The sequence below is a fragment of the Mauremys mutica genome, chromosome 1 (assembly GCF_020497125.1).
Source record: "Mauremys mutica isolate MM-2020 ecotype Southern chromosome 1, ASM2049712v1, whole genome shotgun sequence".
Lineage (NCBI taxonomy): Eukaryota > Metazoa > Chordata > Testudines > Geoemydidae > Mauremys > Mauremys mutica.
Window position 1 is genome coordinate 354,643,296 of NC_059072.1, and position 27,531 is coordinate 354,670,826.

A 27,531-nucleotide genomic window follows, 5' to 3' on the forward strand; every position below is an offset into this window, starting at 1 on the left:
GGAGTGGAGAGGCAAAGCTGGTGAGCAGCAGAGGGGAGGGCACCCTGCACCCTCCTGTGGGGCACAGCCGTGGGCCCATGCTGGGGACTCCGCACGCTTTGGGCCTCATACTCCCATGGGCAGTGGATTTGCCCTGCACAGGGTTGTGTCTAGTCCGTGAGGTTCTTCTTTACGTAATGTATTGGAGGAGCCGCATACAGAACATATACAGCTCGAGTGCCATACCAGAGGCTTCACCTGGCACGTCCTTACCCTTCCCAGTTAAGCCATTCCTTGCCACTCAGATTCTCTTTTCTGCATGCAGCTTCACTGGACCAGGCACGTTCTGCGGCTGCGCCCTTAGCAGTCCTGCCCCGAATCCCAGGTGAAAGGTGTTAGTCTGTACAAAGGAACGTCAGTGACCTAATCACAGCCTGGGATCTAAATGCTCCTAATCCCTCCAGCGGCAGCTGGCATTTATGATGGGCAAGAGTGGAATTCCTCCCCCATGGTGCTGGACACCCACATGCGCTCTGGGACGTGCTGACTGCCATGCTGTGAATCCCAGAAGTGGGTCCCAGAGGTGGGACTGTGGGAGAGCAATTGCAGCTCCAGGCCATCTGTGTTTCTGATAGTTTCAGGAAGTCCTCAGTTATGAGGGGGCGGTACTTCCTGGCCAGCCAGTCAAAAGTGTTAGTGTCACCGTGAGGTAAACCTCCCCCCCCAGACCGCACCCCCTGATCCACCTCTTCCACTCCAGATCCCAAACACCCAGACATCAGGGCTTGTCAAACGGCACCTGGACACACAAGCTGGAACTCGGACTGGCCGGGTGAAAACCAGATGGCTGGCAACCCTAATCAGGTGGCCAGCGGCTGGCTTATCAGCGTCCAAGTTGCCTATTCCACACGCCTGGCCTTTACTCAGACTACTGGACTCACTGAGCTACATTCAGTCTCAGTGTTAGCCCCCTGAACACCCACCAGGCCTGAATTGAACCTATTGGTCCTCTGTGCTTCATATAAACACACTCCCACTAGTGCATCTGGTCTGTAGCAGTTACTGTCTCTTCTCCTGCTTTGCTGTAGCAGGTCTCTGGTGGAGGGTGTATTGGCTATGGTGGTACAAGGTCTAAGGCTGGGTTTAGTTACTTGCGATTTCACCCATCTCATTTTCTGGTCAGCATATTGGGTCTCTTTTTAATTTCCCAGATTTCCCCCATGATCGTGTTTGTGCACCATGAGCTATTCAGAAATAGGCGATAATGGAGTGTCTGTCTTGCCACTGTATTGCTAAATGCTTTCCTGCATGACTAAGCTAAGGAGACTTTGCGTTTCTTTGGGGACAGCGATCCAATGTCCTCAGAGCGCTTGACAAATATCTGTACCTGTTAGCCTCATGGCCCCCCTCAGAGGGAGGGAAGGGTTATTAGCTGCATGGTACAGATGGCAAACTGAAGCCCATAGAGGTTAGGGGAACTGGCCTTGGGTTACAAAGTGAGTCTCCCATAAGAACGGCATTACTGGGTCAGACCAAAGGTCCACCTAGCCCAGTATCCTTTTTTCTGACAGTGGCCAATGCCAGGTGTCCCAGAGGGAATGCACACAACAGGTAATCCTCAAGTGATCCATCCCCTATCACTCATTCCCAGCTTCTGGCAAACAGAGGCTAGGGACACCATCCCTGTCCATCCTGGCTAATAGCCATTGATGGACCTATCCTCCATGAATTTATCGAGTTCTTTATTGAACCCTGTTACAGTTTTGGCCTTCACAACATCCTCTGGCAAGGAGTTCCACAGGTTGACTGTGCGCTTGTGAAGAGAATGTGCACAGTGTGAAGATTGATCCCACTGATAGATTGTCAGCTCTTATAGATTCTAGGACTGGAAGGGACCTCGAGAGGTCATCGAGTCCAGTCCCCTGCCCTCATGGCAGGACCAAATACTGTCTAGACCATCCCTGATAGACATTTATCTAACCTACTCTTAAATATCTCCAGAGATGGAGATTCCACAACCTCCCTAGGCAATTTATTCCAGTGTTTAACCACCCTGACAGTTAGGAACTTTTTCCTAATGTCCAACCTAAACCTCCCTTGCTGCAGTTTAAGCCCATTGCTTCTTGTTCTATCCTTAGAGGCTAAGGTGAAGAAGTTTTCTCCCTCCTCCTTATGACACCCTTTTAGATACCTGAAAACTGCTATCATGTCCCCTCTCAGTCTTCTCTTTTCCAAACTAAACAAACCCAATTCTTTCAGCCTTCCTTCATAGGTCATGTTCTCTGGACCTTTAATCATTCTTGTTGCTCTTCTCTGGACCCTCTCCAATTTCTCCACATCTTTCTTGAAATGTAGTGCCCAGAACTGGACACAATACTCCAGTTGAGGCCTAACCAGAATAGAGCAGGGCAGGGATTCTCTTTTGTGCTGTGTTTGTGCAGCACCTGGCACAATGGGGCCTAGTCCATGACTAGGGCACCTAGATTGCATGGTAATATAAATAACAAACACATTACAGCACCTGGCACAATGGACTGGGGCTGTTAGGTCCTACTGAAATCCAAATAAATAATAATAATGATTTGAATTGCACTGGGCATAGGACCAGAAACCTATGCCCTAGGCCTAGGAAACCAGTGGTGTCAAGAATCTAGTTCTGGGTCTATTATTGTCCATGTCCTTAGTTGCTCTTGTCGACACAAAGCTGAACGGGGCGTGTTATGGTGGCACTCCCTCTGGAGCTGCCTATATTGTTAACAGTTTGCAGGTGAAATACAGTCCATCCAGAGCCAAACTTGCCGTGACCTACAGGCTGGTAGGTTTGTTTCCTGCCACGGCTCCGTGTTTGATGTGGCTCTCCGGAGGTCAGTGAGAACGTTTGCGTTCCCATGAGTCACCCTGTGGCTCGAGCAATGCAGAGCGGGTGTGTTCTTCCCACAGAGAAGTAAGCAGAGGTGTGGATCATTTATCCTGTTACCTCTGCATGGGGCAGAAAAAATTAAAGCTCTCCCAGTGTTTCAGGCTTTTATCTACAAATGACCAGGAGGAGGAACAGGAGCAGGCTGTGATGTCAGAGAATCCCAAGGTGTAGGAGCATCTGCAGGCACCTGAGGATTTGTTTTTGCAAGACCTTTTAACACATGATTGTTTACCTCCTCATCAAATGTCACTCATATTTGGTCTGATTTCCCCACTGGCCAACTATGAACCTTCCAGCCTGCACTGCTTGGGATGCAGGAGCTGGAGGGAGGTCCCTTGTGTCAATACTGAGCCAGCGGGGCTAGGGGGCGCTCTGCTGCTGGACCACCTGCCGGAGGAGCTGTAAAACTGAGATCCCAACCAGGGGTAGTTGCTGAAGATCCCACACCACTTTTTGCCAGAACTGGGGGGTTACCCCCACTCTCCTGGCTAAATTTCTAGGTAGGAGATGAATCAAGGGTGGGCAAAGCAGGAGATGGGGTAGAGAATAAGGGAAGGAGGGAGAAAACAGGTGGGACCAGAGAACGAGGAAGAAAGGAGGAGGGAGAGAGACGCGCAGGGAAGAGGAACAGATAGAATGACCCACAGGGCAGGGGAAAGGGTGATTTGTGATGAAGACAGAATGATAAAGTGGAGCAAGAAAACAGAGAGGGGGCAGAGCTGGGGAATGTTCACTTGTAGGTGTTTCTTCTTGAGAGAAAGCGGCTTGTGCTGCATGTAGGGTTGCCAGGCCTCCAGGATTGGCTTGACGTCTCCACGAATTCAAGATTAATCTTTAATTAACGATTATGTCATGTTATGAAACCTTCAGGAATATGTCCAACCCCAACTGGCAACCCACGAGGAGGAAGTACCTTTCCCCCTGCCAAGGATTAGCCCCAGAGGCAGTAGGGCCAACACCCCGTGTTCAAAAATCATGTCATGTCCCCCCAAATCACGAGGTTAATAAATCAATAAATGATTTGCTCTCTGGTTTTTGAGCCTTTGGAGTTCACATTTTCAAGCATTTACCCACAGCCATAAAAGCTAGAGCGACTCACTTGAAAGAAAGGAAGAAGAAAGCTGAGATTCTCCTTCAAAATGCCCAGCTCAGTTTTCGAAAGGAAAGGCTGAACTTGCTCCACTATGAGCCAACAGGCACCACTTGGAACTCCAGCCATTGCTCAGACTACAGCAGCCCCCCCGGCTTTGCCCCCCACCCCCAAAAGTCAGCGTTAGGGCTGCTGACTTTCTAATCGCACAAAACCGAACACCCCTGCCCCGACCCTTCTCCGAGGCCCCGTCCATGGCCACCCCTTCTCCAAGGCCCTGCCCCGCCCTGTCTCCAAGGCCCCGCCCCACTCACTCCATTCCTCCCACCCTCTGTCGTAGGGTGACCAGATATCAAGGGGAAAATATTGGGACTGCTACGGGGGGGAGGGGTGTGTGTGTGTTGGTTTTTTTACACTCACCCGTCCAGGAGTTCGGCGGAGAGCCCGTCAGTCGCGGACGGTCTTTGGCGGTATTTCAGCGGCGGGTAATAAACCTTGTCGCCAAAGACAGAAGCACCTGCTGCTGAAATACTGCCGAAGACCGTCCGCGACTGAAGGACTCTCCGCTGAATTGCCACCGAAGCCCAGGAAACAAAATATCGGGACAAATGGCGTCCCAACCATACTCTGGTCGGGACGTGGGACAAACTCCTCAAAATCGGGGCAGTCCCGATTTTATCGGGATGTCTGGTCACCCTATCTGTCACCCTATCTGTCGCAGGTGGTTGGGGTGTGGGAGGCGGTGAGGGCTCCGGCTGGGGGTGTGGGCTCTGGGGTGGGGACCGGGGATGAGAGGTTCGGAGGGCGGGAGGGGTCTGGGCTGAGGCAGGGGGTTGGGGTGTCGGAGGGGACATGGGCTTTGGAGTGGGAGTGCAGGTTCTGGGCTGAGGCCAGAAATGAGGGGTTCAAGGTGTGTGTGGGGGATCAGGCTGGGGCAGGAGGTTGGGATGTGGGGGGTGAGGGCTCCAGCTGAGGGTGTGGGCTGGTGACGAGGCATTTGGAGTGCAGGAGGGGGGTCTAAGTGGGGCACCAGGGTGGGGCGTGGGCTTCAGGAAGAAGTTTGGGTGTGGGATGGGGCTCAGGGCTGGGGCAGGGGGTTGAGGTGCAGGAGGAGGTTAGGGTGCCAGCTGGGGGGTGCAGGCTCTGGGGTGGGGCTGGGGATGAGGTGTTTGGGGTTTGGGGAGGCTCATGGCTGGGGTGGGGTGTTGGGGGGGTGCAGGCTCTGGGAGGGAGCTTGTGTACAGGAGGGGGCTCAGGGCTGGCGCAGGGGGTTGGAGTGCAGGAGGGGTTTTGGAGTGCGGGCTCCGGGTGGTGTTTACCTCAGGCAGCTCCTGGGAAGGGGCGACATGTCCCTTCGCTCCTAGGCGGAGGCGCGGTCAGGCGGCTCTGCACGCTGCCTCCACCCTCAAGTGCCATTGCTGCAACTCCCATTGGCCACGGCTCCCAGGCAATGGGAGCTGCAGAGCTGGTGCTCGGGGCGGGGGCTGTGGCCATCCCTCCATCAAGGAGCTGAGAGACATGTCGCTGCTTGTGGGGCGACGCGCGGCGCCAGGTAGGGAGCCTGCCAGCCCCACACCAACCGGACTTTTGACAGCCCAGTCAGCAGTGCCGATTGGAGCTGCCAGGGTCCCTTTGTGACTGGACGTTCTGGTCGAAAACCGGACACCTGGCAACCCTAGTGGGGATGTTTGCAGCCAGGAAGATTCCTCTACTATTAAAGGTGCAGTGCCCAGCAGGGCCGGCTCTAGGTTTTTTACCACCCCAAGCAAAAAAAATGTTGGCTGCCCCCCCACCTCAGCCCTGGGCTCTCCCCTCTCCACCAGTGCCATCCCCCACCCACAACCCCTGCTGCCCCAGCCCTGGGCTCCCGCCCCCCCAAACGTGACCTCCTCATTCACCACAGCAATCCCCGTTCACACTTGCAATGGGGATCAAACTGTTTCTCCTATTTTTATTTCACTTTAGTATAAATCTCACCCCCCCCCCGCGCCCCCCACAGTCCCATCTTTAGTGCTCCAAATGCACATGGAAGGCACAGGAACTAACCCTCCAACCTTGTACCCGGAAAGGGATGGGGATCTAGTAAAGAGGGTTCAGGCAGAGGAGCAGGTGTGGGGGTGCTTGGGGGCTCCACACTGGCAGAGAAGCGGGGTGTGATGTACTCATGGAGGAGGTGGAGGAGGAGAGGGGGCATCAGGAGGGTTGTGGGAGAAGAGGTGCAGGGGAAGGGGGAGGTGTGGGAGGACAGGGCTGGGGGAGGGTACAAGGGGAGAGGTGCGGGTGAAGGGAGAGTACAAGGGGAAGGGGTGCAGCGAAGGAGCGATGGGGGGAGGTACCAGTTAAGAGGCTGCGAACGGGATGGGGGGTGCAAGGGCTGAGAGCAGAGGTGAAAGTAAGCCGGTCCGGTCCGGTCCGGCGTACCGGCAAGAGCCAGTACGCCATGCTGGACCGCACCGGCTTCCACGGCAGGGAATGAAAGGGCTCTGGGCTGCCCGTGGCTGCGGGCAGCCCAGACCCCTTTCAATCCCGGCCGCGGCTCTGATGGCTGGGCAGGGGCCGGGATTTAAAGGGCTCGGGGCTCCCCTCGGTGGCAGGAGCTCTGGGCCCTTTAAATCCCTGCCCCAGCCCCGCAAAGCTCGGGGTTTCCCCGGTGGCTGGAGCCCCAGGCCCTTTAATTTGCCCCTGAGCCCTGGGGGGCTCCCAGCCACCTCTGCAGCTGGGAGCCCCTGGTTGATTTAAAGGCCCTGGGCCTCCCAGCCACAGCTGGTGCCCCAGGGCCTTTAAATCTTGAGAGGCCCCGCCTCTCCCGGGTGAGGCCACGCCCCCCTCAGGACTCCGGCAGTACGGGTAAGTCCTGTGAGTTACTTTCACCCCAGCTGAGAGGGGCAGGCGCCGACAGCTGCTTCCCCAGCCCCATGCAGGCACAGCCGAGAGGACGGACACCGACCCCCAGATGCCCAAGCCACGGGGGTCCCCCGGTGGGGCAGTATCCCCCGCTGCCCCGCTCGGAGCCAGGCTCTGCCTCTCCCTGCCCCTGGCGCTGTGGGGGCCTGGGGCAAGGTGGGGGAGGTGTGCGGTGGGCTGGGTCCGGAGGCAGGAGGGGGCGGTGGCAGCTCCCTAGCAGCTCGGGCTGCCCAGCCACTCGCTCCATCAGTGCATGAGCCGGGATCCGCACCCCCCACCTAGCCCGGCGGCGCCCTGCACAGCCCACTCAGGCGGGGAAACGCCGCGCCGCCCTGAGGAGACTCAGAGCAGCAGCGGTGGCGGCAGCAGGACCCCTCCTCCCTCCCTGCATCCCGGGCCCCGCTTCCCTCCCTCCCCGGCTCCTCACAAACTCCGGGAGCCCCTCTCGCCGCCGCAGCCCGGGCTCGGCTCCAGAGGGACAATGTTCTGGCTCTCAAGAGCAGGGCTCTGGCCAGGGCCGGCTCCCAGCTTTTTGCTGTCCCAAGCCAGAAAAAAAAGGGGGGGAGGGTGCGGGGGGGAGAGTGCTGCCCCTTGCAAAGTGCCGCCCCAAGCACATGCTTGGAGCGCTGGTGCCCAGAGCCGGCCCTGGTGCCCAGAAAAGAGAAGGCCGACATCTCAGTCACATGGCTACACGCAGCCTAGTGCGCAGTGAGGAAAGTTGGCCGCACACACTTGGAAATCAGCAGCAGTTTTATTATGCAACAAACAACTCTAGGCCATATTAACTCTGGACCATTCTTCTGTGACGCTTGGAAAGGCTCCTATGAGAGAGGGAAAAAACCACAATAAAAACAACGAGCTTCAGCTATATATTGATCTTCCAAACTCTCTGCTTCCGTCCATCCAGCTTGCATCTAAACACTCTGCACTCATATTAAAACGACCATCGTTTCCACCGGAAAGGACCACGTTTCCTGCCCCTCTAGGGTTACAGGGGTGTACCTAGAGCTGTGGTGCACGGCCCGTGTCTGTGCTTACCTAGCTAGTCCTGGAACAGCTCCTCGGGAAACAGCACCTCGGCCCTTCCGGCCTGGAATAGGTCGAGGAAGGATTAGTCATTCAAACACGTAACAGCCCATGTCACCGTGGGGCTGAAGGGCTCCTGCTACCCAGCCTGTATCAATGGGCACAGAGACCGGACATAATCTGATCCGCTGCAAAGGGACCTAGGAGGAGAAAAATGTAGGGGAGACAAAGCATCAGCGCCACCCTGTGGTGAGTGGCTTACATGACTAGTGTCTGCCTTACCCCAAAGAGCACTCGCGTTTTGGAGGAACACTACAGAGTCCTAAGAGGGAACTGTTTCCCAGGACGGAGTCCCAGCAGAGAGGCTGCTTCCGGGGTAGGGTGTTAACTGGGACCCTGCCTTCCTTTGCAGTCCCCAAGCCTCTTAGTTCAAGCGCAGTCAATTAGGACTCCAGGAACAGAGGCGGCTGCTTTGGGTAGGGCTGTGCTTGGGGCTATTCCGACCCTGCCAGCACGGGTGTAACAGCAGTGTAGATGGTGAGGCCTGGCTTAGGCAAGTAAAGGGACGCTTGACCCCTATGGCTATGCACCCTACATGCCCATGCAAGGCCTCCCGTGTCTGCGCTGCTCTATTTAGTAGGGTAGAGTCCTGCCCCTTCCCCTCTGCCAGAGCCTTTCCCCGCCGCAGTGAGAGTCCAGTGGGGAAAGGCTCTGGCCGGGGGGAGACAGTGGGGAATGGCACCGGCAGCTCCCTGAGCTGAGCCTGGCTGTCCTCCCTACCACAGCCTCTCTTGTGTAGCTACACGCACCCCACACGCTGACGTACGTGTAGCCAAGGCCTTTGTGTAATAAAGGACAGAGCAGGATGGAAGAGGGACAGGGACAGGATTTAAGGATAATGGAAGCTTTTTGTGTGTGTGTGTGTTAGCTGCTGTATGGAGATGGCTGCTGTGTTCGTAAAGGGACCCCAGTACCACAGAAATAGCTCAGGGTCTGGGACAGGGTGTCACATTTTTCCTTGGCCTTCTGCACCTCAAAACTTTTTTTTTTAAAGGCTACGAGTCAAATCCTGCAGTTGGGAACCCAGTGTGCAGTGCGCACAGCCTAGCTACACACCAGGGGTTATTGTAGTCAGCGGCTGCCCCAAACCACATCATTCAGCGCCAGGCCTCCTGATCTGGGTCTGTCTGCCGGCGTGCTGGAGAGGCACCTAGGGAATCAACACAACGGCTCTCCCGTCAATGCTTACGTTCTCCAGGGCGAACTTTCAGAGGTTCAGCCTCTCAACAAAGAGAGCAGCTTTCAAGACGTCTCATGGGAAATCGAACGCAGTCACAATCTGGGAAACTACTGAGGGACTGATGGCCAAATGCTGCGCTATTTCCACTGTTCCAGAGGGATTTTCTCAGAAGTATCTGGATGATTATGGTTTCAACACAATTTCTGCCTTTTACATAAACCCCAGGCCACCCCACTTACAGGTCAAGAAAGGAGGAGGCAAGATGCCCCAGATACACATATGGGGCACTGCCAGTTGTGAAAATATGGGACTGAGCTACGCTCTGCAATCTCAGTTCAACAAGTCAACAAAACTTACCTCAGCAAAGAAGGCAACGGAGGTGAGTCTGTGCTTCTTCCCGCCCCACTTGGGCCTTGGGCCTGAAATCCTTCCCTCTCTCATGGCCAGCACAGTGGTGTGGGGCTCTGGAACATAAATACACATGAGTAACAGGGACAGCAAGCTCTGCAGAGTAAATCCATATGGCAGATGGTAGAAATAATAGTTTATACTATCTATCAGTCTATCTATCATTACGTGTTAATTCACTTACAGCATCTAGGCCTCCCCATTGTAGCTGAATGGCTCACAGTTAGAAGCTGGGATGTATCTGTTGAGGGGCTGGATCGTAGGATGAGGGTCCATGCATAGGCGCAGGCCAATGTCTTCCTATGTCACTGTCCAAAGTCTGGCACTGACATTCATAAACAAGTGGATTGATTTTCAGAGGAGCTGAGCAGCCATGGCTTTGGCAGATTTGAGTGAGAAGTTCTTGGTATTCAGCATTTGAGAAAGATCAGGCCATTTATTGAGGTGCTTGAGTGTGGCAGTGCAGCCTCTGCCATGGGTCGTTTACAATGAATCAACATCATCTCGGCACGACAACCAAGTTCAGGAGCTAGTCGAGCTATATCCTCTCCGTACGGCTGTACGGTTGCGAAACATGGAGACTGCGCCACTCAGAGTGGGCAAAGCTGGAGGCTTTCCACACAAAATGCCAATGTTGTATATTGGGCATAGAGTGGAATGACTTCATTTGTAATGCAGATGTTTATGGTTGCTCCGGTCTGCAGACTACTGGGGCCATTGTCTGCAAATGGCGTCTTATGCTTTTCGGACGTGTTGCGAGTATGCCGCAAGACGTTCCGGCTAACGCCGTTCTTTGACTGGCTCGTAACATCCGAGAGAAAATTTCACCAATCAAGGGGTGGAGGCAGCCCAAAGGCAAGCCCCCTATTACGTGGGTGTCTCAAGTCTATTCCAATGTTGGGCGCTTGGCCCGTCAAGCACAGGAATGGATCAACGGTGAACAATTGCTATGGCCAACCGTTCAGCGAAGTGTTGAAGAAGAAGTATGGCTTTAGGTACCTAACTTTTGACATCCGTGTTTGAAAGTGCTGGCCCAAGTGTCTAAAGAAAAGTGAGATTATATAATGTCAATGGGTGGAGAGATGAAGGCTTTTATTTAACTGTCCAAAGGGAACTAGAGGCCTGGATCATACGAACAGCCATATTGGATCAAACCAATGGTCCATCTAGCCCAGCATTCCATCTTCTGACAGTGGCCGGTGCCAGATGCTTCAGAAGGAATGAACAGAACAGGGCAATTTATCAAGTGATCCATCCCCTGTCATCCAGTCCCAGGGACACTGTGACGGTGCTGAGCAGGAGCTGCTGAGCCAGCCCTCGGTCACTCCAGTTCCAATTAAGGGAGGTGAATTGGAGCTGGTTAGACCACCTGCCCCTAATTGGGGAAGCAGAGACAGCTGCTGCCTAATTAGGCTGGGGCTGTATAAAAGCCTCAGGGAAGGAAGCTAGAAGGGGAGCAGGAAGAAAGGGAAAAGGCAGCAAGTGGAAGCAGGGAGGTAGCTCTCCCCTCCCTCCCGCCTGTAGGTAAAGGGCTACTTGTATAGTGAAAAGGTGGTGAGAGCACAACGTGTAAATAAACTGCACCAGTGGTTACTGAACCCAGATTCTCTGAGTGACTTTATCAGCCCAACAGGGTTAGGAGCCAAGAGGGTCCTGCAGCACCTTGTTACAGACACCCAGAGCATAGGGTTGTGTGCCTGAGCATTTTAGCTAATAGGTTCATCAGTGGCTATCTTCCATGAATGTACCTAGTTATTTTTGAACCCAGTTATACCTTTGACCTTCACAACATCCTCTGGCAACAAGTTCCACAGGTTGACTTTGCGTTGTGTGAAGAGGTACCGCCTTGTGTTTGTTTTAAACTTGCTGCCTATTCATTTCATTGGCTAACCCCTGATTTACCCTGTTACACAAAGGGTAAATAACACTTCCCTATTCACTTTCTCCACACCAGTCATGATTTTATAGACCTCTATCATATCATCCCTTAGTTGTCTCTTTTACAAGCTGAAAAGCCCCAGTCTTTTTAATCTTTCCTTCTATGGAATACTCCTGGGGGAATTCTGTGCCATTGTGCACATGCAGAAACATGTCCCCCCACAGATTCTCTTTGCTTCCCCGCAGAAAAATAGTTTATGTGAGGAAGCAATGAGAAGCTACTCCAGTGCTCACTCACCCCTCCCTGGCAGCATGGTCGTGTCTGTTTGGGCACCCGGAGTAGCCGAGGGAGAGGTAAGTCACTGCAGGGAGGAAGGAGGTGTCTGGGGATGCCCCCTGGGGATGGGGGAGGAGAACGATGGTGACAAAGTTCCCCCTCCCTCTCCTTGAGTCCCTGTCATGGAGCAGCTGAATCTGGGTCAGATCAACCCAAAACCTCCCCCGGCTCTAGGAAGCTCTGGACTGTGGATGTGCTTGGTGGGGGTGGTGTCTGGGTGCAGGTGGTGAGGCTCAGCGGGGAGGTTTGGGTGTGGGGAGTCGTCCAGATGCACGGGGGTTGTGTGGACAGAAGGAGCAGCTCCCCATATAGTGAATCCTTCCCCCACTTCCTGGTGCCATTGCTTCTCGACCCTGGGGGAGGGGTCATTGTATGGGGAGCTGGTCCTGCTTTCCACTCAACCCCTGTGCCTCTGGACCCTCTTGCACCCCAAACCCCTCTCCCTCAAGCCTCACCTGCTCACCTGGAATTCCTCTCCCAAGTGCCCCCACATCCAGACCTCCCCACACCCAGACACACCCCCCCAGCAATCACCCTGCACAACCTCTCCCCTGAGCCCAACCCCCTGCACTGGGAATCCCCCACTCCCGGACCCCCACCCCACCGGGCCCCAACCAGCTGCCCCATGACCCCCACCCCACCAAGACCCCTCCCCAGCACCCAGACCCCTGTTGAGCCCACCATACCCAGCCTCCCTCCACCCCTGCTGAGCCCTAACCACCTTCACCTGGACTCCCCTGCAGAGGCTCATTCCCACTGCACCCAGAACCCCCCAACGAGCCCCTGTGCATCCAGATCCCCTCTGCACCTGGACTCACCTGGTACTCTGAGGGAATTTTGCACCAACAATTAAAAATTCTGCACCAAAAAAAATTAAAAAATTTAAATCCTGCAAAATTCTAAATAATTTTATTTGTGAAAATAATGCAATATAATCACGCCATTTTCAAGTATTTTAGGGCTGTCAAGTGATTAAAAAAGTTAATCGCGATTAATTGTGTGATCAATCACGTTGTTAAATAATAATAGAATAGCATTTATTTAAATATTTTTGGATGTTTTCTACATTTTCAAATATATTGATTTCAATTACAACACAGAATACAAAGTGTACAGTGCTCAGTTTATATTTATTTTTATTACAACTATTTGCATTGTAAAAAAAGAATATAAACAGTATTTTTCAATTCCCCCATTGCAAGTTCTGTAGTACTTATGAAAGTTGAATTTATCATGTAAGTTGAATTTACAAATGTAGAATTATGTAAAAAAACCCACCTGCATTCAAAAATAAAACAATGTAAAACTTTAGAGTCTACAGGTCCACTCAGTCCTACTTCTCGTTCAGCCAATCGCTAAGACAAACAAGTTTGTTCACATTTACGGGACATAATGCCACCTGCTTCTTATTTACAATGTCACTTGAAAGTGAGGAAGGCATTCACATGGCACTTTTGTAGCTGGTGTCACATGCCAGATATGCTAAACAGTTGTATGCTCCTTCATGCTTCAGCCATCATTCCAGAGGACATGCTTCCATGCTAATGACGCTTGTTAAAAAAATTATGTGTTAATTAAATTTATGACTGAACTCCTTGGGGGGAAACTGTATGTCCCCTGCTCTGTTTTACCTGCCTTCTGCCATGTATTTCATGTTATAGCAGTCTCGGATGATGAGCCAGCACATGTTGTTCGTATTAAGAACACTTTCACTGCAGATTTCACAAAATGCAAAGAAGGTACCAATGTGAGATTTCCTAAGATAGCTACAGCACTCGACCCAAGATTTAAGAATCTGAAGTGCCTTCCAAAATCTGAGAGGGACGAGGTGTGGAGCATGCTTTCAGAAGTCTTAAAAGAGCAACACTCTGATGTGGAAACTACAAAACCCAAACCACTAAAAAAGAAAATCAACCTTCTGCTGGTGGCCTCTGACTCAGATGATGAAACTGAACATACGTCGGTCCACACTGCTTTGGATCGTTATCGAGCAGAACCCGTCATCAGCATGGATGCATGTCCTCTGGAATGGTGGTTGAAGCATGAATGTTTGAAAGGGCATATGAATCTTTAGGGCATTTGGCATGTAAATATCTTGTGATGCCGGCTACAACAGTATCAGGCGAACGCCTGCTCTCACTTTCAGGTGACATTGCAAACAAGAAGCAGGCAGCATTATCTCCTGCAAATATAAACAAACTTGTTTGTCTTAGCGATTGGCTGAACAAGAAGTAGGACTGAGTGGACTTGTAGGCTCTAAAGTTTTACATTGTTTTGTTTTTGAGTGCAGTTATGTAACAAAAAAACCCTCTACATTTGTAAGTTGCACTTTCACAATAAAGAAATTGCACTACAGTACTTGTATGAGGTGAATTGAAAAATACTGTTTCTTCTGTTTATCATTTTTAGAATGCAAATATTTGTAATTAAAATAATATAAACTGAGCACTGTACACTTTGTATTTTGTGTTGTAATTGAAAGCAATATATTTGAAAATGTAGAAAAACATTCCAAATATTTAATAAATTTCAATTGGTATTCTATTGCTTAACAGTGCAATTAAAACTGCGATTAATCGTGATTAATTATTTTAATCGCAATTAATTTTTTTCAGGTAATCACGTGACTTAACTGCAATTAATCGACATCCCTAATTATTTTGGTAATTTATTAAAAAAATGTGTCAGCAAACAATTGAAAATGGTGTGATTATATTGTGTTATTTTGACAAATACAATATGCAGAATTTTACAGAATTTTTAATTTTTTGGTGCAGAATTCCCTCAGTTGTACATGGAAGCTGCGTTACTTTCCACTTATCAACATTGGATTTCATCTGCCATTTTGTTGCCCAGTCGCCCAGTTTTGGGAGATCCCTCTGTAACTCTTCACAGACAGCTTTGAACTCAGCTATCATGTAGGATACGTGTCTAGAGAAAGGTCAGTTTATGTAAGATAAGAGGCCGGTGAAGGAGAATTATCCCTATTTTGGCTGGATTGCATAGAAGGAGAAGATGGAACGGAGCTGCATAAATACCTGGAGAAGGATGAGGGGACCAAAGCATAAGTTTGCAGATCAGCTAGTGAACATACCATATGGCATGTACCTGTTAGTCCCTCGTAGATTAGTCCACACTGCATCTACTTCTGCTGTCAAACCTTCCCGTGGCTCCATAGCATGAGGGCTAATGCACAGATTCCATCTCTTCCTACACGGTCACAAAGAATGTATCAGAGATCGGAGCCTAATCAGAAGAAAGGGAAAAGGTCATTAATGCCGTGGCTGATGTAATGAACCAGCTGTCTTGCAACTCGTCCCCTTATGGAAGGAAGACAGAGATGTGAGAGCAAATGCCCTTGGTTTTACACTAACAGTCTTGTCACCTTTTTGTCTAGCGGGAGCCAGCAGCCGTCATTCTGCTGAGTACGGGGGTCACTTAAACTCATCCCCAGCTGCCTACATCTCATGGGGAACAATGCAGTTAATTATCACAGGATCATGCAGGCACTGGCTTTGGGCCTGGGGTGGTGACTCAGCCGACCTCCTCCAGTCACCAACTTCTCTGTGGGAACTCAAGGCCCTCCTGAGTCCCATCGGTGGCTTTGGGAAGGGTCCGGGCCACCCACGAGATCTCTGTCAGGAGCATTTTCCCTCTCCTCCTGGCCAGTCAAGCAGTGGAACAGGTTCCTGAATCTAGCTCCTAGGGTCTGAGGTGACTGGTTTCTGCCAGGATCCCGGACTTGCTGAATGGCCCGTGAGACGCTGACACGGACAGAGGAATCCGGATCCTGCTGCAGGCCACTGAGAGCTAAGACAGAGAGAGGAAGCTCAGGTCAAAACACATATCGTATTAGCACGCCCCAGCACCTGCACCATGGGCCTCTGTATCTTCCACAGCAACTAACTCCTCCCAGACGTTCTGGACTCACCAGGGCTATCAGTGTCGTTGCCAACTGATACCCCCTTAAGTCCTCACTGACATCTGCCCTTGGCAGCACCATCTTCCACTGCATTCTGGGGCATCCACCTCCTTAGCACCATCTCCCTGACACATGCCAGGGCCCCTCACCCTGCCTGGCATTTACTTCCTCCTTGTAAAACCTTCTGGCACCTGGAGATGGAAGTGACGCCCGACATCAGAGAAAACAAAGCTGCGACTGATGTCCAGGCTCTCTCAACAGCTACCTCTGGCCACGTCTAAACTGAACTCAGTGCAGCAGCGTGGTGGGGGAGTTGCACTTTTTCCTGGCATGGTTCACAATGAGAGTGAGCTCTCCTTCCACATGCAAACACAGACAGACTATCACAGATACATGCCCACGTGGCAACTACTTACACTGAAGTATCAACTCCTTCTCTTGCCTGACCATGGCGGGCTCTGAGCTTTGAACAGTGCAACCTGGAACGTACAATGGAAATGAATCTTGCGGGAGTTTTCACCTCCCGTGGTGCTACCTTTTAAAAAAGGTCAGTCTTTCCAACAGGCGAAACAGCTTTCAAGTGGTCCCTGGGACAATCAGACAAGTCTACAAGCTCCAAGACAAAGAGACACATGTCTTGGAAGATACAGAGAGCCTGATTGCCAATGGATATGGCATTGCTGCAGTCCCGCAGGGATTCCAGTCGGTGGAGCTGGAGGGTAGGGTTGTAATTTGCTCCAGGCCTTTTGATATAATCCCCAGCCCAACTGCCTCAAGGGCAGGAAATCTAGACACTAGGATCCCAGGGGGTTAATTCTTGCTGCTAGTGCCCTCCAAGCAGAACACAGGACAACCTCTCAGATAGAAGTTGCTTAAGAAAAGCAGCGGTTACCGATAAAGATGGCTGCTGCCCGTCGTATTGGAACCTGAGGGCTTTGGAGGTGATCCAGACATTGGAGCAAGGTGTCAGATACGCTCCTGAGCTTCAGCACCTAGGAACAGAAACCAAAGAAGCTTCTTGTTGCTGGGGCTGCAGGGTGAGGAGAAGAGAGATTTCATCTCTGTGTAGCTGCTTGGTTTGGAGGGGTGGGAAGAATGCAGCTCCCATCTCCATGTATCCTGGGGTCGACCATCTACATGCCAGGCAGTCATTAAATGGCCATTTCAAAGTGTCACCAGACACATTGCTGGTGTCTGAGCCGCTGGCGCAGCAGGGCTGGAGCCAGGCACTAGAGAACACTGAAACCCCGGCTGTATGGGCTTCAACTGGGGAGGACATTAGAGAGGGAGCAGAGCATAGGAAATACGGTGCAGAAGTGGCCAATGGGCTGGGGTAAGGTGAAAAATGGGGAAATCCAGTTTCCTGCAGGATTCAGAAGGCATTTTTGCCATCAGCTGATTCTTTATGTTCTGAGCTTTCACCTCCGTACTGAACGGGCCAGGTCTGGCTGTTCAGATCTGACAGGCACTGGAAGGAGTGGGGGAGCTGGGTGTTTCTAAGAGGAAGGCAGAGTGCAGAATGCTAGTACTAGACATGCAATCAGAGCAGTGAGTCTGAGAGGGAGCACGTTTCCAGTCCCAAACCTAGAAGCAGCATTCACGAGAAGCCGATTGTTCACTTACAGAGTGCTGGCAGATCTTGTCCACCACCTGCGGATACTTGTGCCAAGCCTTCTTGCTGTTAATCTGCTTAGGACAAGCCCATCCCAGGAACTGAAAACACCCAGCCAAGGCCTTCTGACACCTCTGCAACAGAAGATGGGACAAGGAGAGTTTGCATCATGAAAAGAGCTGGAATCTGTGGTCACTCTGCAGTGAAAAGCCAGCTGAAATGATCAGTGAGGGAAAGGAATGTGTGGGTCACATGGTATCCTGCTGACCCTTGGTATCTCTTTGTTCCTATCAGTGGGGGCGCCTGGAATTTGATCTTCATGGTGGCTGCAGTTGAGTGACTTAGGAAGTGGCTGCTGGGAGCCATAAAACATCTCCACTGGTGTGTCCATTGAAGGCCAGGGAAGCTGCTTGGGTGAGCGGGTCTGGCTGAGATTTTGCACTTTTGGGAGGCGGCTCTGGAGACAGTTCTAGTAGGAGAGCTGGAGCAGTCAGGGCCCTGCTGCACCAGGGAGCGCATGGCAGTGGGACTCACCTTGCCCACCTCAGGGTCCTCATCCTGTAAGTGAAGGAGCAGTGGGACCAGGCTGCGAGTCACTTCCTCCTGCAGCAGGTACTTCTGCCTCCTCTTCACTGTGGTAAGCAACTCTGTAAAGAGCATGATGGCAGCAGAGCGCACCTGGGGTCTCACCTGTGATGGACACACAACCATGAGGGGATCTCACCGAGGGAGCTTCACGCTCTCCTTACAGGGTGAGCTCGGCACAATGCAAACCACAGACAGGGGTCAGTCTGACTAATAACTCCATGCTCTGCCCACCAAGAGGGCACCCATTTGCAGAAAGGTTTGGGTGGAGGGGAAGACAACACAGGCTAGGATAGTGGTTCCTAAATTTCCCTGGAGGCCGCCTGTAAGTGCTGACTCCATCCACAGTGAAGGGCTCTTTGGAGGGTTTCTTTAATGGGTTCAACACTTTCATAGTTTCATAGCATTTACGGGCAGAAGAGACCATTCATTCATCTAGACTGCAAAGCACAGGACATTACATTTCACCCCATGACCACTACATTGAGCCTATTAGCTTGGGTTAGATTAAAGCGTATCAGTCCTCAGGAGACCAAACGACTGCATGCCACACACAGAGAACACAAGAGACCAAGGTGTCACCAATGCCTGAGGCCCAGGCAATGGCTCGGAACTGATCAGGTCAGATATGCCACCACTACGACTCCAGGGTCACAACACTGCCTGGCTGGGGATGAGCAGGTCAAGAGCCTCTGACTTACGGCACTGAGATAGAGGCTTAGCTTCCTGGCCACGCTGGTGAGCTCACTCCCAACCAGGCTCTGCAGAAGGTTCTGAACAGCTGAGATGACCTCCAGAATACTCCCATCATCCATCGCATCCGAGCCCCAAAGGATGGCAGGCAGCAGGGCCTTGACTTGTTCCACCTACACACACACACGGGGGCTCATCAGATCTCCCAGCCCTCCAGTGAGTACAAGTCACAGTCCCAGGGCTGTATTTATTCTACTCCGTGGCACCAAGTCAGAGACAAGCTCCTTCTCCACAGTCTGAGGCATGGTGCATTAGAATTGATGGGGATGCCTGACGAGGCAATCAGTGAATCCTGTCCCAGGGCGTTCCAGTGTAGTGTGGACAAAGCTGTGATTTGCTTCGGGGCTTTTCTCTCTTTTACTATGTGATATTAATTATTATTATAGCAGATGCTATGTAAGGTTGGTACACAGTTTCCATTCTAGTTGCTCCTTTTGATACGCTCCTAAAAACATTCCCTTTTTGGATGGAAATTTTCCATGCTGTCCCCAGTCGTCTGTGATTTTTTTCTGGGGAGATTGGGCAAAATCCCTTCAGCCATCTCTGAGCTGTAGGCCAGTTTTTCCACTTACAAACAAACAAACAATAACTTCTAGCCACCTTCTTTTTCCATGCAGACAATCTCCCAAATGGTGAAACTTTGGAAAAAATCAAACCTGGCCCATGGGGAGTCCTAGGTGAGAGCTGAACCCTCTGCAAAGTTTGAGAAACTTGGAACTGATAGTGCAAGGAATTGAAATATCATTTGGGGGCAGGATCAGAAACACTCTTTAAGAGAGTGATCTGCCTCTCTCATGGCCAGAGACTTTGGAGCCAGCCAGCCAGCCCCATGCATTAATCAGATGCAGCTGAGGAGGAGAGAATTCTTTTGGGCTGTCAGGAAGCAGGGGCAGCTCTAGCCATTTCACCGCCCCAAGCACGGCAGCACGCTGTGGGGGGCGCTCTGCCGGTCGCTGGTCCCACGGCTCCGGTGGACCTCCCGCTGGTCCCGCGGCTTCGGTGGAGCATCCACAAGCGTGCCTGCAGAAGGTCCACTGGAGCCGCGGGACCAGCGGACCCTCCGCAGGTACGTCTGCGGGAGGTCCACCGGAGCCGCCTGCCGTCCTCCCGGCGACTGGCAAAGCGCCCCCCGCGGCATGCCGCCCCAAGCACACGCTTGGCATGCTGGGGCCTGCAGCCGCCCCTGTCAGGAAGGAAGGGGAAGCAGGAACAGGGGGGAGTGGCTCCTAAGTTCCCTGGGAAGGAAGGCAGGGGGAATCTGTTGGGGGAAAAGGGCCTCCAGGGAGGAAGCAGTCCTCCCCCAAGAGAACAAAGAACTCTGCAGAGCCTGGGGGCAAAGAGCTTGCAGATGGGGTGCCCAGGAAGGGGGCCAAAGTTAAGTTTTCCTATGTTTAGTTAGGACAGGGTGGAACCTTTGTTGAAGGTGAGCTCAGGAGAGGAGATGCGGTAATGGCAGAAGATCCTGTTTCTGATTTTTAGTCCATTGGACATTGTCAGGTTTGATTCTGAGGGTTTTATCTTTGGCCTTCAAAGGCTTTTTGTCTTAATAAATCAGCCTGAATACGGGTGTTATTGAATGAGGCATTTGTGAAGTCCCTGTTCAAGCCTAAGGGAAAAACGGAGGCAGTGCTGCAATGCTGGGTCTTGCCACTGGAGGGAGCTATGAGACAGGGCTGGCCCCCACTGGTGTGATGTGCTGGCTAAGGTCTTTAGACCAACCAATCCTTTGTGACAGCACCAGGAATGGTCTCGCCAAGAAGGAACAGGAATGCTGCTGGGGTAATTTGCCTGCGGGAGAATGATCATGTCCACCTGAAATCCAAGGAGTAAAATCCCATCTAAAATACTCTCAGAGGAAAGATCTGCAGCTTGAGAGGCCGTTATTATCCCTGTTACTGCTGGGGAAATGGAGGCACTGAGAGGGTCAGTGACTTGTGCGGCAAGTCAGCAGCAGAGATGGGCTCAGAACCCTGCCTCGCTGCTGCCCAGAACTCAGTTCACTAGGTCACAGTCACCTCGTTGTTTTCTAGTTAACCAAGCCTGGGCTCTCACCTTCCCTGGTTGGGTTGCCAGGATGCCGAGTCCTCTTAGACCAAGTGAACGGAAAACTGGGCTGGGGTGTTTTGTCCACTCCTCGAGACGGTCCAGAGTGTCTGGATGTGGGAGCTTCTCGGCCTCTTTGCAACGCAGAAGCTGAAAAAAACAAAGAGCAAATCAGCAGCAGAGTACTTACCGGAAAACTTTGTGTGTCGGTTCTGTGGAGAGGCATCATAACCTACATGTACCGTGCATTGCTATACATCAGCCCCACGTTGTGTGTGACGCCCAGTCCTCCCACTGACTTCCTGGGGCTTTGACTGGCCGTTAGCACCAGACTCAGCCGTAGGCGCTAGCAGAGCTGCTCTACCCTCCAGGAGAACATCCAGGGCAACAAAATGTTTAGTGACCATTTGTATGGCGGACTCTTGTGCATCTGGGGGTTTGCTGAGAGCAGCCGAACCCCTCGTGGTGACCCTGTGAAGCAGGACAAGCTGCTCTGAGATAACGTGAAGGCTGTGACTGAGAAATCAACCTCCTGAGTTGAAATCCTGACCCCACTGAAGTCAGTGGAAGTTTTGCCATTGATCTCAGTGGGCCCAGGATTGGACTCCTGGTGAGGAGAGAATTAAACCCCAGCCCGTAAGGAGTTAGATGAGGAGACAATCCATGAAAATTGTCAATAGGAACTAGCCAGACAGAAACCATGGAAATGGGGAAGACAACCTAGCGATGGACTATAGAGCCCCCTCATTCCTGGTGATGTGCCGCTAACTAACCCATCAATAGAGAAGGTTAAAGATTGCTCACTGCATTCAGAGCTAATGATCCTGCATCTGGGGGAGCTTTTATCATGATCCTCTCTCCTCCATACCCACTCTCAATGCCCCTCTTTGCTTTTCCTTAGTGACTTCGCAGAGAGGAACCTTTCATGGACCTGCAGAAAGGCTGATGCCGACAGGAGACCCAGCTCCCTTTCGGGAGAGTCCAGGCTGATGCTGTTCTACAGAACCTTAGTTTCTTGGATATTCGCATCAGGCTCCTGACCACAACTTTGGAGCAACCAATGATCCCCTAAAGGATCCATCTCAGATTTTACACTGAGCGCAGAGCATGCTGGGACAGGACTGGGGGAGCCTAGTCAGTGCTGCCTGGACACCTGGCAGTGTGGACATGATCAATAAAGCTCATCGTTTATGTAGCGCAATAATGAGTCTCAAAGCCTTGATTTAAGGAGTTGCTCACTAATCTAGGACACAGGACCCAATTGCTCCCATCAGCTAATGAAACTTACTTCTACAAAGAAGGCCATCGTGGTCAGCCTGTGCTTCTTATCACCTCTGTCGAGGAGCGGGATCACTAGGTCCAGCAGCATCCTTGTGGTCTCAGGGCAAGCACAGTGCAACATGGCTCTGTGCCAGAAAGCAGAAATACCTTTGTTAGTAAGGGGTGAAGCACATTCTGCAACAAGGGGGTGAGGGGTCAGCTTGGGGCCACATGGCAGCCCAGAAGTGAGGAATGTTTCATTCTGGAATTGCCCCCGCTAGCAGCAGCGACTGCATGGAAAACACTGGTTCATTACCTGGCCAGCAGGCTCACCCCATGGAGGTGATCTCTGGGGCTTTGTAGAAGGATCCAGCCTTGCTCCTTCTCCATAACAGTCAGCTCGAAACGGCAGCCAACACAGAGCAGCAGCATCTTTATAGCCTCCACTGCAGCGCTAGATTCAAACAACACACCAGCGTGACTGAGTGCCAGGCGCCCCCTCGTGGTAGGTCTGCCCGGGAGCGACGGAGTCACTTGATGGAAAGCTCAGGGTGTGGAAAGACACACAAATGGTTTAAATAGAGCTTAGGAAGGCGCAGGTTCGTGACTGGTCCTAGCCACTAGGGTAATACAATTTAATAATATGAAGAAAGATAAAGAGTTCTGAGCAAATCCTACAGACAATTGCACATCAGCACTAGGGCATGTCAATGTCACAGAACAGGAGAACTTCATCCCTTTAGTGTCGGACCCACATGCCTTTGACACACTGGCAAATTGGCTCCCACCAATTTCTCCCCAGAGCTGTTGGGACAGTCTTTCTACTTCCTCTGCAGTGCATAGGTCGGTATGTCATTTACCACTGAGAGACACCCTTGCACCCTAAGCCCTGCCTGCTAACTCCCTCAGAATTAGAGAGAGTTATGGAAAACCTTCAGGGGCCACATGAGAGCTGGAGAGAGAACTATGACTGTCCATGTAATTAGACCCGTGACTTTACAGTAGGCGCAGTACCTGGTGTGGATGCTCTGCCGACTGCTTTCCCTTCCAGAGACCTTATCCCCTGGCAGGCTCTGTCCCAGGCTGAAATGGATTTCGACAAGAAGCGCCATTAGCAGCTGAGGATAGAGGCGGTTTGTGGCATCTTTGGACTTGCTCGCCGAAATCATCTCATAGAGGGCGCATGTGGCCTGAAGAGGGCACAAGAGAGACACAAGCTTACTTGGAAATCCTGCGTCAGTTCTCAGGACTTCCTGCTTATGTGCTATGAAACTCCCCTGATTCATGGAGAAACAAACCGAGTTAAACTGCCCTGAGCAGCAGGGCGGGGGAAGCCGGGCACTGGCAGTTTGAAGGCTTTGCCTTGTGGAGCCTGGTGACACTAGGCTGCATTGCCACACAGGGGACATAGCTTCAGTTTCGGATCTCGTAGAGCTTCCTAACCTGCAGGGGCAGCAGAGACAGCATGCTTGGAGTGGGGGGTGGGGGTAATGCCTCATGGGACTAAGAGTGGCAGAGAATAAATTAATGAAGAGAAGAGTGGCTCTTTCATCAGCTTCCTCGGCATCTTTCTTCTTCCTCATTTGGACTTCCACTGTCATTATTTCATGCTTGCGTTGTTTCTTGGCTTCCAAGTGCCTCAGAGGGGCCATTTCTTCTGCATCTGGGGTATAGGGGGGCTGAGACCCTGCTTTTTTGTCAAAGTCCATGAGCAAAACTCTCGGTTTGTGTTCTGGGGCTTTCTTCTTAACCGATAGCCCCCTTTCTTTCCATAATTTTTCAAGTTCTTTCGAGTCAAGACTCTCATAGGATTGTGATTCACCCATTGTAACTCATCTTTAACCCTTAAAATTCTCAATATCAAATTTAAACTTTAAATAGCGTTTGGGTTATGATCTTTAAGCCCAATTGACCTGTGGCATGTGAATCCTGTGCTGACTACGCCAATTGTCACGCTCTCTGGAGTGGTTCACAACTGTGAGTGCCAGTCTTAGGTCAGACTGTCATAACACAGGGCAGGCACCCCAAACTGGTGGTATATTCTATAACTGGATTTCACAAAGCCAGTAACAATTGTGCATTCCTGGATTACTGTACTAGTTTTACCATGAACAGTCTTACCACAGACAGTGCTCTTAGACATTCCAGTCTATCTTGCCACCCAGACAAACTGAACTTTGTGACTGAAGGTTATTAAAACCAAAAATCACATCACATGAGGTTACCCCCAACCCCAAAGGGCCTGTCACTTACCCCAGGTCAATTGGTACTCTGGATCTCACACCAAAAACAAAACTGGCAGCCAATTCTCTAGTAAACTAACTAAAGATTTATTAGCTAGGAAAAAGAAATGAGTTATTGAGAGGTTAAAGCAGGTAAAATACATTAACAGGTGAGTCAAAATGTGTAAATCCCAAATGATAGCAGAGATGTAGTAATCTCTTGGTTTCCCAAAAGTCTGTTCAGGAACCCAGATGTTTCTGGGGATCTCCATTTTGCATTTGGTATCTTCCCTGTAAGAGTCCAAACAGTCAGAGATACAGGATCATTCCTTGACATCTATTCTATAGCTTTTCCAGAAGCCAATCTGAACAGTGTCTTTACCCAAGTGGGTTTTGAGGAGTAGGAAATTCAGACTTAGTCTGTGAATTCCCATTGTCAAACACAACAGCCCTTGCTTTGGAGTTAGCAGTCTTCTTCATTTACATTTCCAAGGCTCCAATTGTGTTTGATGGGTAATTTAATTACAGGGATATACACGATGTCAATGTAATGTAATAGCAAACAAGAATCTTTCATTCGTTTTCATAAAGTTTACACATCAAGTTCATTTGTTTCCTTTAACTTTTCCTTTGAACTAAACAAGCACACAAGTGAACTGGCCTGATTACACTACAACACCCTTTGACACTCCTTTGATTTCTATTAGCATATTAGTGAATTAGCCTGCAACCCTATCCTGAGCTGGCACCAGGGCAGACAGCATCACAGGGGTTTCTCTGAGCTCCAACATGGATGTGATGAATGGAACCCACCCCCAAGAGGTTGTCAGGACATTATGCAGTAGCCCCAAAACGGAGTGGATAGTCTGCCCCGTAAAGGTACCGGTGCTAGGGGTCAGCCCACCCTTGTCATGTGGCCTGGCCCTGTAAGATTTTGAGATGTCTGATATCTGGATGTCTGGACTAAGAAGTGGTCCAAGGAATAAGTCTTGTTCAGGAGGAACTCCTGTTATGTTTCTGTAAGGACCTGGGACCAGGAGCCTTGCAAAGTGGGGCGGCCAGGACTCCCCTCTCTCCCAGTGAATTGGGATGAGCTATAGGAAGGGGATCAGCATACATGCTGCCTCCTCCCTCCTAGAAGAGACAACACCAGCAGGAGAAGGCTGCACTCAGGGGTGCTTGAACACTTTGTATAGTGGGGGTGCTGAGAGCCGTTGAGCCAAACTGTAAACCCTGTATATGATGGAAACTGCTTCCAGCCAAGGGGTGCTGCAGCACACCCGTTCCCCCAGTTCCAGCACCTATGGCTGAACCCTCTGAGCCTGAGGACTGACTGGGCAAAAAGGGTCACCAGGAGAATCTGGCTAAGGCCCCACAGCTGGCTAACTTACAACCGAGCATAAAGGAGAAGACTAAGGGGGTCCTGCCTGAAGGAGAGGTGGAAGGACTGCCTGAAGCAAATGCCACCTCCAGGAGGAGGGCTAGGAGGTGGGGACTCCTGCCTTATGGAGGGAAACCAGAAGGACTGTTTGAAACACAGCCCACCTGCTGCCAGAGAAGCTGGGAGCAGCTTTGAGGAAGCTCCTCAGAAGTTGGGTGGGAAGAAGTCACAAGGAGCCACAAATCCAGGGCAGGAAAAGCAGAAGCTGCAGACCCATGGGAGTTGCTAACAAGCAGGAAAAAGGGAGGAGCAGCTCAGGGAAGTGGTGAGGGATTGAAGGAACAGACCTTAGCAGCCTAACATGGGGTCCCTGGGCTGGAACCCAGAGCAGAGGTCAGGTCTGGGTTCCCCAGCAAGAGGCAAAGTACCGACCTCAGGACTAAGAGACCAAGAATGGTGGGTCTCAGATGGAGGCTGAGGGCCTGGCACAGAGGCCACCACGTGTTGGCTTTTCCCATATTGAATTTTTCTGTTAATCCTGGAGGAGGTGAGGTGGCAAGAGGGCCAGACCATGGACTCTGTGGAGTGTTGCCGAATCAGGAGGCTGGACAAGGGGACACCAGTGTGGAATAAGCCCTGCAACATCATGTCCTGGCATGAAGAGGCGTGTTGGTGGTGAGTCTGCCCTGTGACCCAGAGACATAGGATAGATTTAATTGTATGGCGCTACGGATGTTCGAACAGTGACTTACGGCATCAGACATGTGAGAGGCTTGGTGCTCAGAGCTGTGGTGACTCTGCAGCTTCACAACCAGGTTCTCCATCACCTGTCCTCCGAGGGCCGGGTCAGCAGATAGGAACTGCCACAGCTCGGCCAAATTGCTAGAAATTCAGAAATACGGCAACGTGAGGGACCGGATGGCTTAGGAGAAAAGCTATTAAATCTCTTCGCCAATGTAATCTCTTTGTAAGAGAAATCCTCCTGTGGAGCCAACTCCCTGCCCAGCAGTCCAGTTCCCAGAGCTTGTGCAATTCAATGTGGAGCATGAACAAGGACTCCATGGACCTCAGATTGAGACTCACTGGCACAGGATATGGAGCATTTCAGCTCCAGGCTGCCAGTGTGAATCTGGCCTCAACTGGTCATGACCTGTTACTGGCTGACGGCTAATACCGAGAGGCTGATGGCTAATGGCTAATACAGCCTCTCTGGCAGCAGATGTCCTATATGAAATGAACTAAGGGTCTCGGACCAGTGCTCAGTGCACGCTGTCCATGTTACATAGTCAACTACCACACTTGGCCGTTGTTGGTAGGTTCAGGGATTGAACGGGACATGGAGCCTTTCTTGCCTGAGCCTGGCATGAATGAGCCTTTCTTGCCTAGACGGCAGCCCCTCCAGCTATGAGCTCAGAGTATTGTTAGGAGCAGTGCGGAGGAAGCTTGCATCGTCACGTCCTGGGCTGCAGCTGTGGTCCTCATTGTCCAAGGGTGTCAACGGGGCACCTTTCACCAGCATTAAATTCCCTTTTTTAACAAAAGGGAGGGGGAATGCAGCAGCGTGGCTCAGATCTCCGCAGTGCTCAGTCAACAACTGTGCGAGAGAGGGTTTCAGTGGAGTTCTGAATTGTGGATTGTTTTGGGAACTCACCGCTTGGGACCATCCATCATTAAACCAAGCTTTGCGTAATCACTGTCGCTCAGCTTTTCCTGCCCAAACACAAATGTGCTTCAGACAGCAACCGTTCCACCTAGGATAACTATCTGTACGTTCAGATGAAGGAGAACAGAGGAACGAGCTCCGTGCTTGCCAGCCAGAGTAGCAAAGGTACAGTGAACTCAAGAACACATACTTAAATCCACCCCCTGCTCCAGGACCCATGAGCAGTGACCGTAGGGGGCGGGGACTGTGCTTTTGAAAACCCCTCCCACAGGCAGATCTCTAACAAGTACCAGGTGCCGGGAGAGAGG

General features: G+C 51.4%; 1 protein-coding gene across 12 annotated transcripts in view; it reads right to left on the reverse strand.

The window, feature by feature from the left end:
• LOC123373583 (maestro heat-like repeat-containing protein family member 7) overlaps positions 1 to 27,531 on the reverse strand; it is a 48,308-nt gene that overhangs the window by 1,341 nt on the left and 19,436 nt on the right. For 4 of the 12 annotated variants that reach the window (XM_045022625.1, XM_045022621.1, XM_045022587.1 and 1 more), the window contains 15 exons: positions 26,313 to 26,442; positions 22,972 to 23,147; positions 22,274 to 22,411; positions 21,986 to 22,103; positions 20,707 to 20,847; positions 18,603 to 18,767; positions 17,851 to 18,006; positions 17,328 to 17,450; positions 16,597 to 16,696; positions 16,121 to 16,183; positions 15,168 to 15,592; positions 14,877 to 15,028; positions 9,752 to 10,608; positions 9,517 to 9,623; positions 7,770 to 8,119 (listed from right to left, as the gene is read on the reverse strand). In XM_045022625.1, coding sequence (XP_044878560.1) covers positions 15,357 to 15,592; positions 16,121 to 16,183; positions 16,597 to 16,696; positions 17,328 to 17,450; positions 17,851 to 18,006; positions 18,603 to 18,767; positions 20,707 to 20,847; positions 21,986 to 22,103; positions 22,274 to 22,411; positions 22,972 to 23,147; positions 26,313 to 26,442 — 1,546 coding nt within the window. In that variant the 3' untranslated portion in view covers positions 7,770 to 8,119; positions 9,517 to 9,623; positions 9,752 to 10,608; positions 14,877 to 15,028; positions 15,168 to 15,356. Of the gene's footprint in view, positions 1 to 7,627; positions 7,715 to 7,767; positions 8,120 to 9,516; positions 9,624 to 9,751; positions 10,609 to 14,876; positions 15,029 to 15,167; positions 15,593 to 16,120; positions 16,184 to 16,596; positions 16,697 to 17,327; positions 17,451 to 17,850; positions 18,007 to 18,602; positions 18,768 to 20,706; positions 20,848 to 21,985; positions 22,104 to 22,273; positions 22,412 to 22,971; positions 23,148 to 26,312; positions 26,443 to 27,531 lie in introns of those variants that run through there. The other 8 variants (XM_045022668.1, XM_045022656.1, XM_045022603.1 and 5 more) reach the window with 7 other exon arrangements.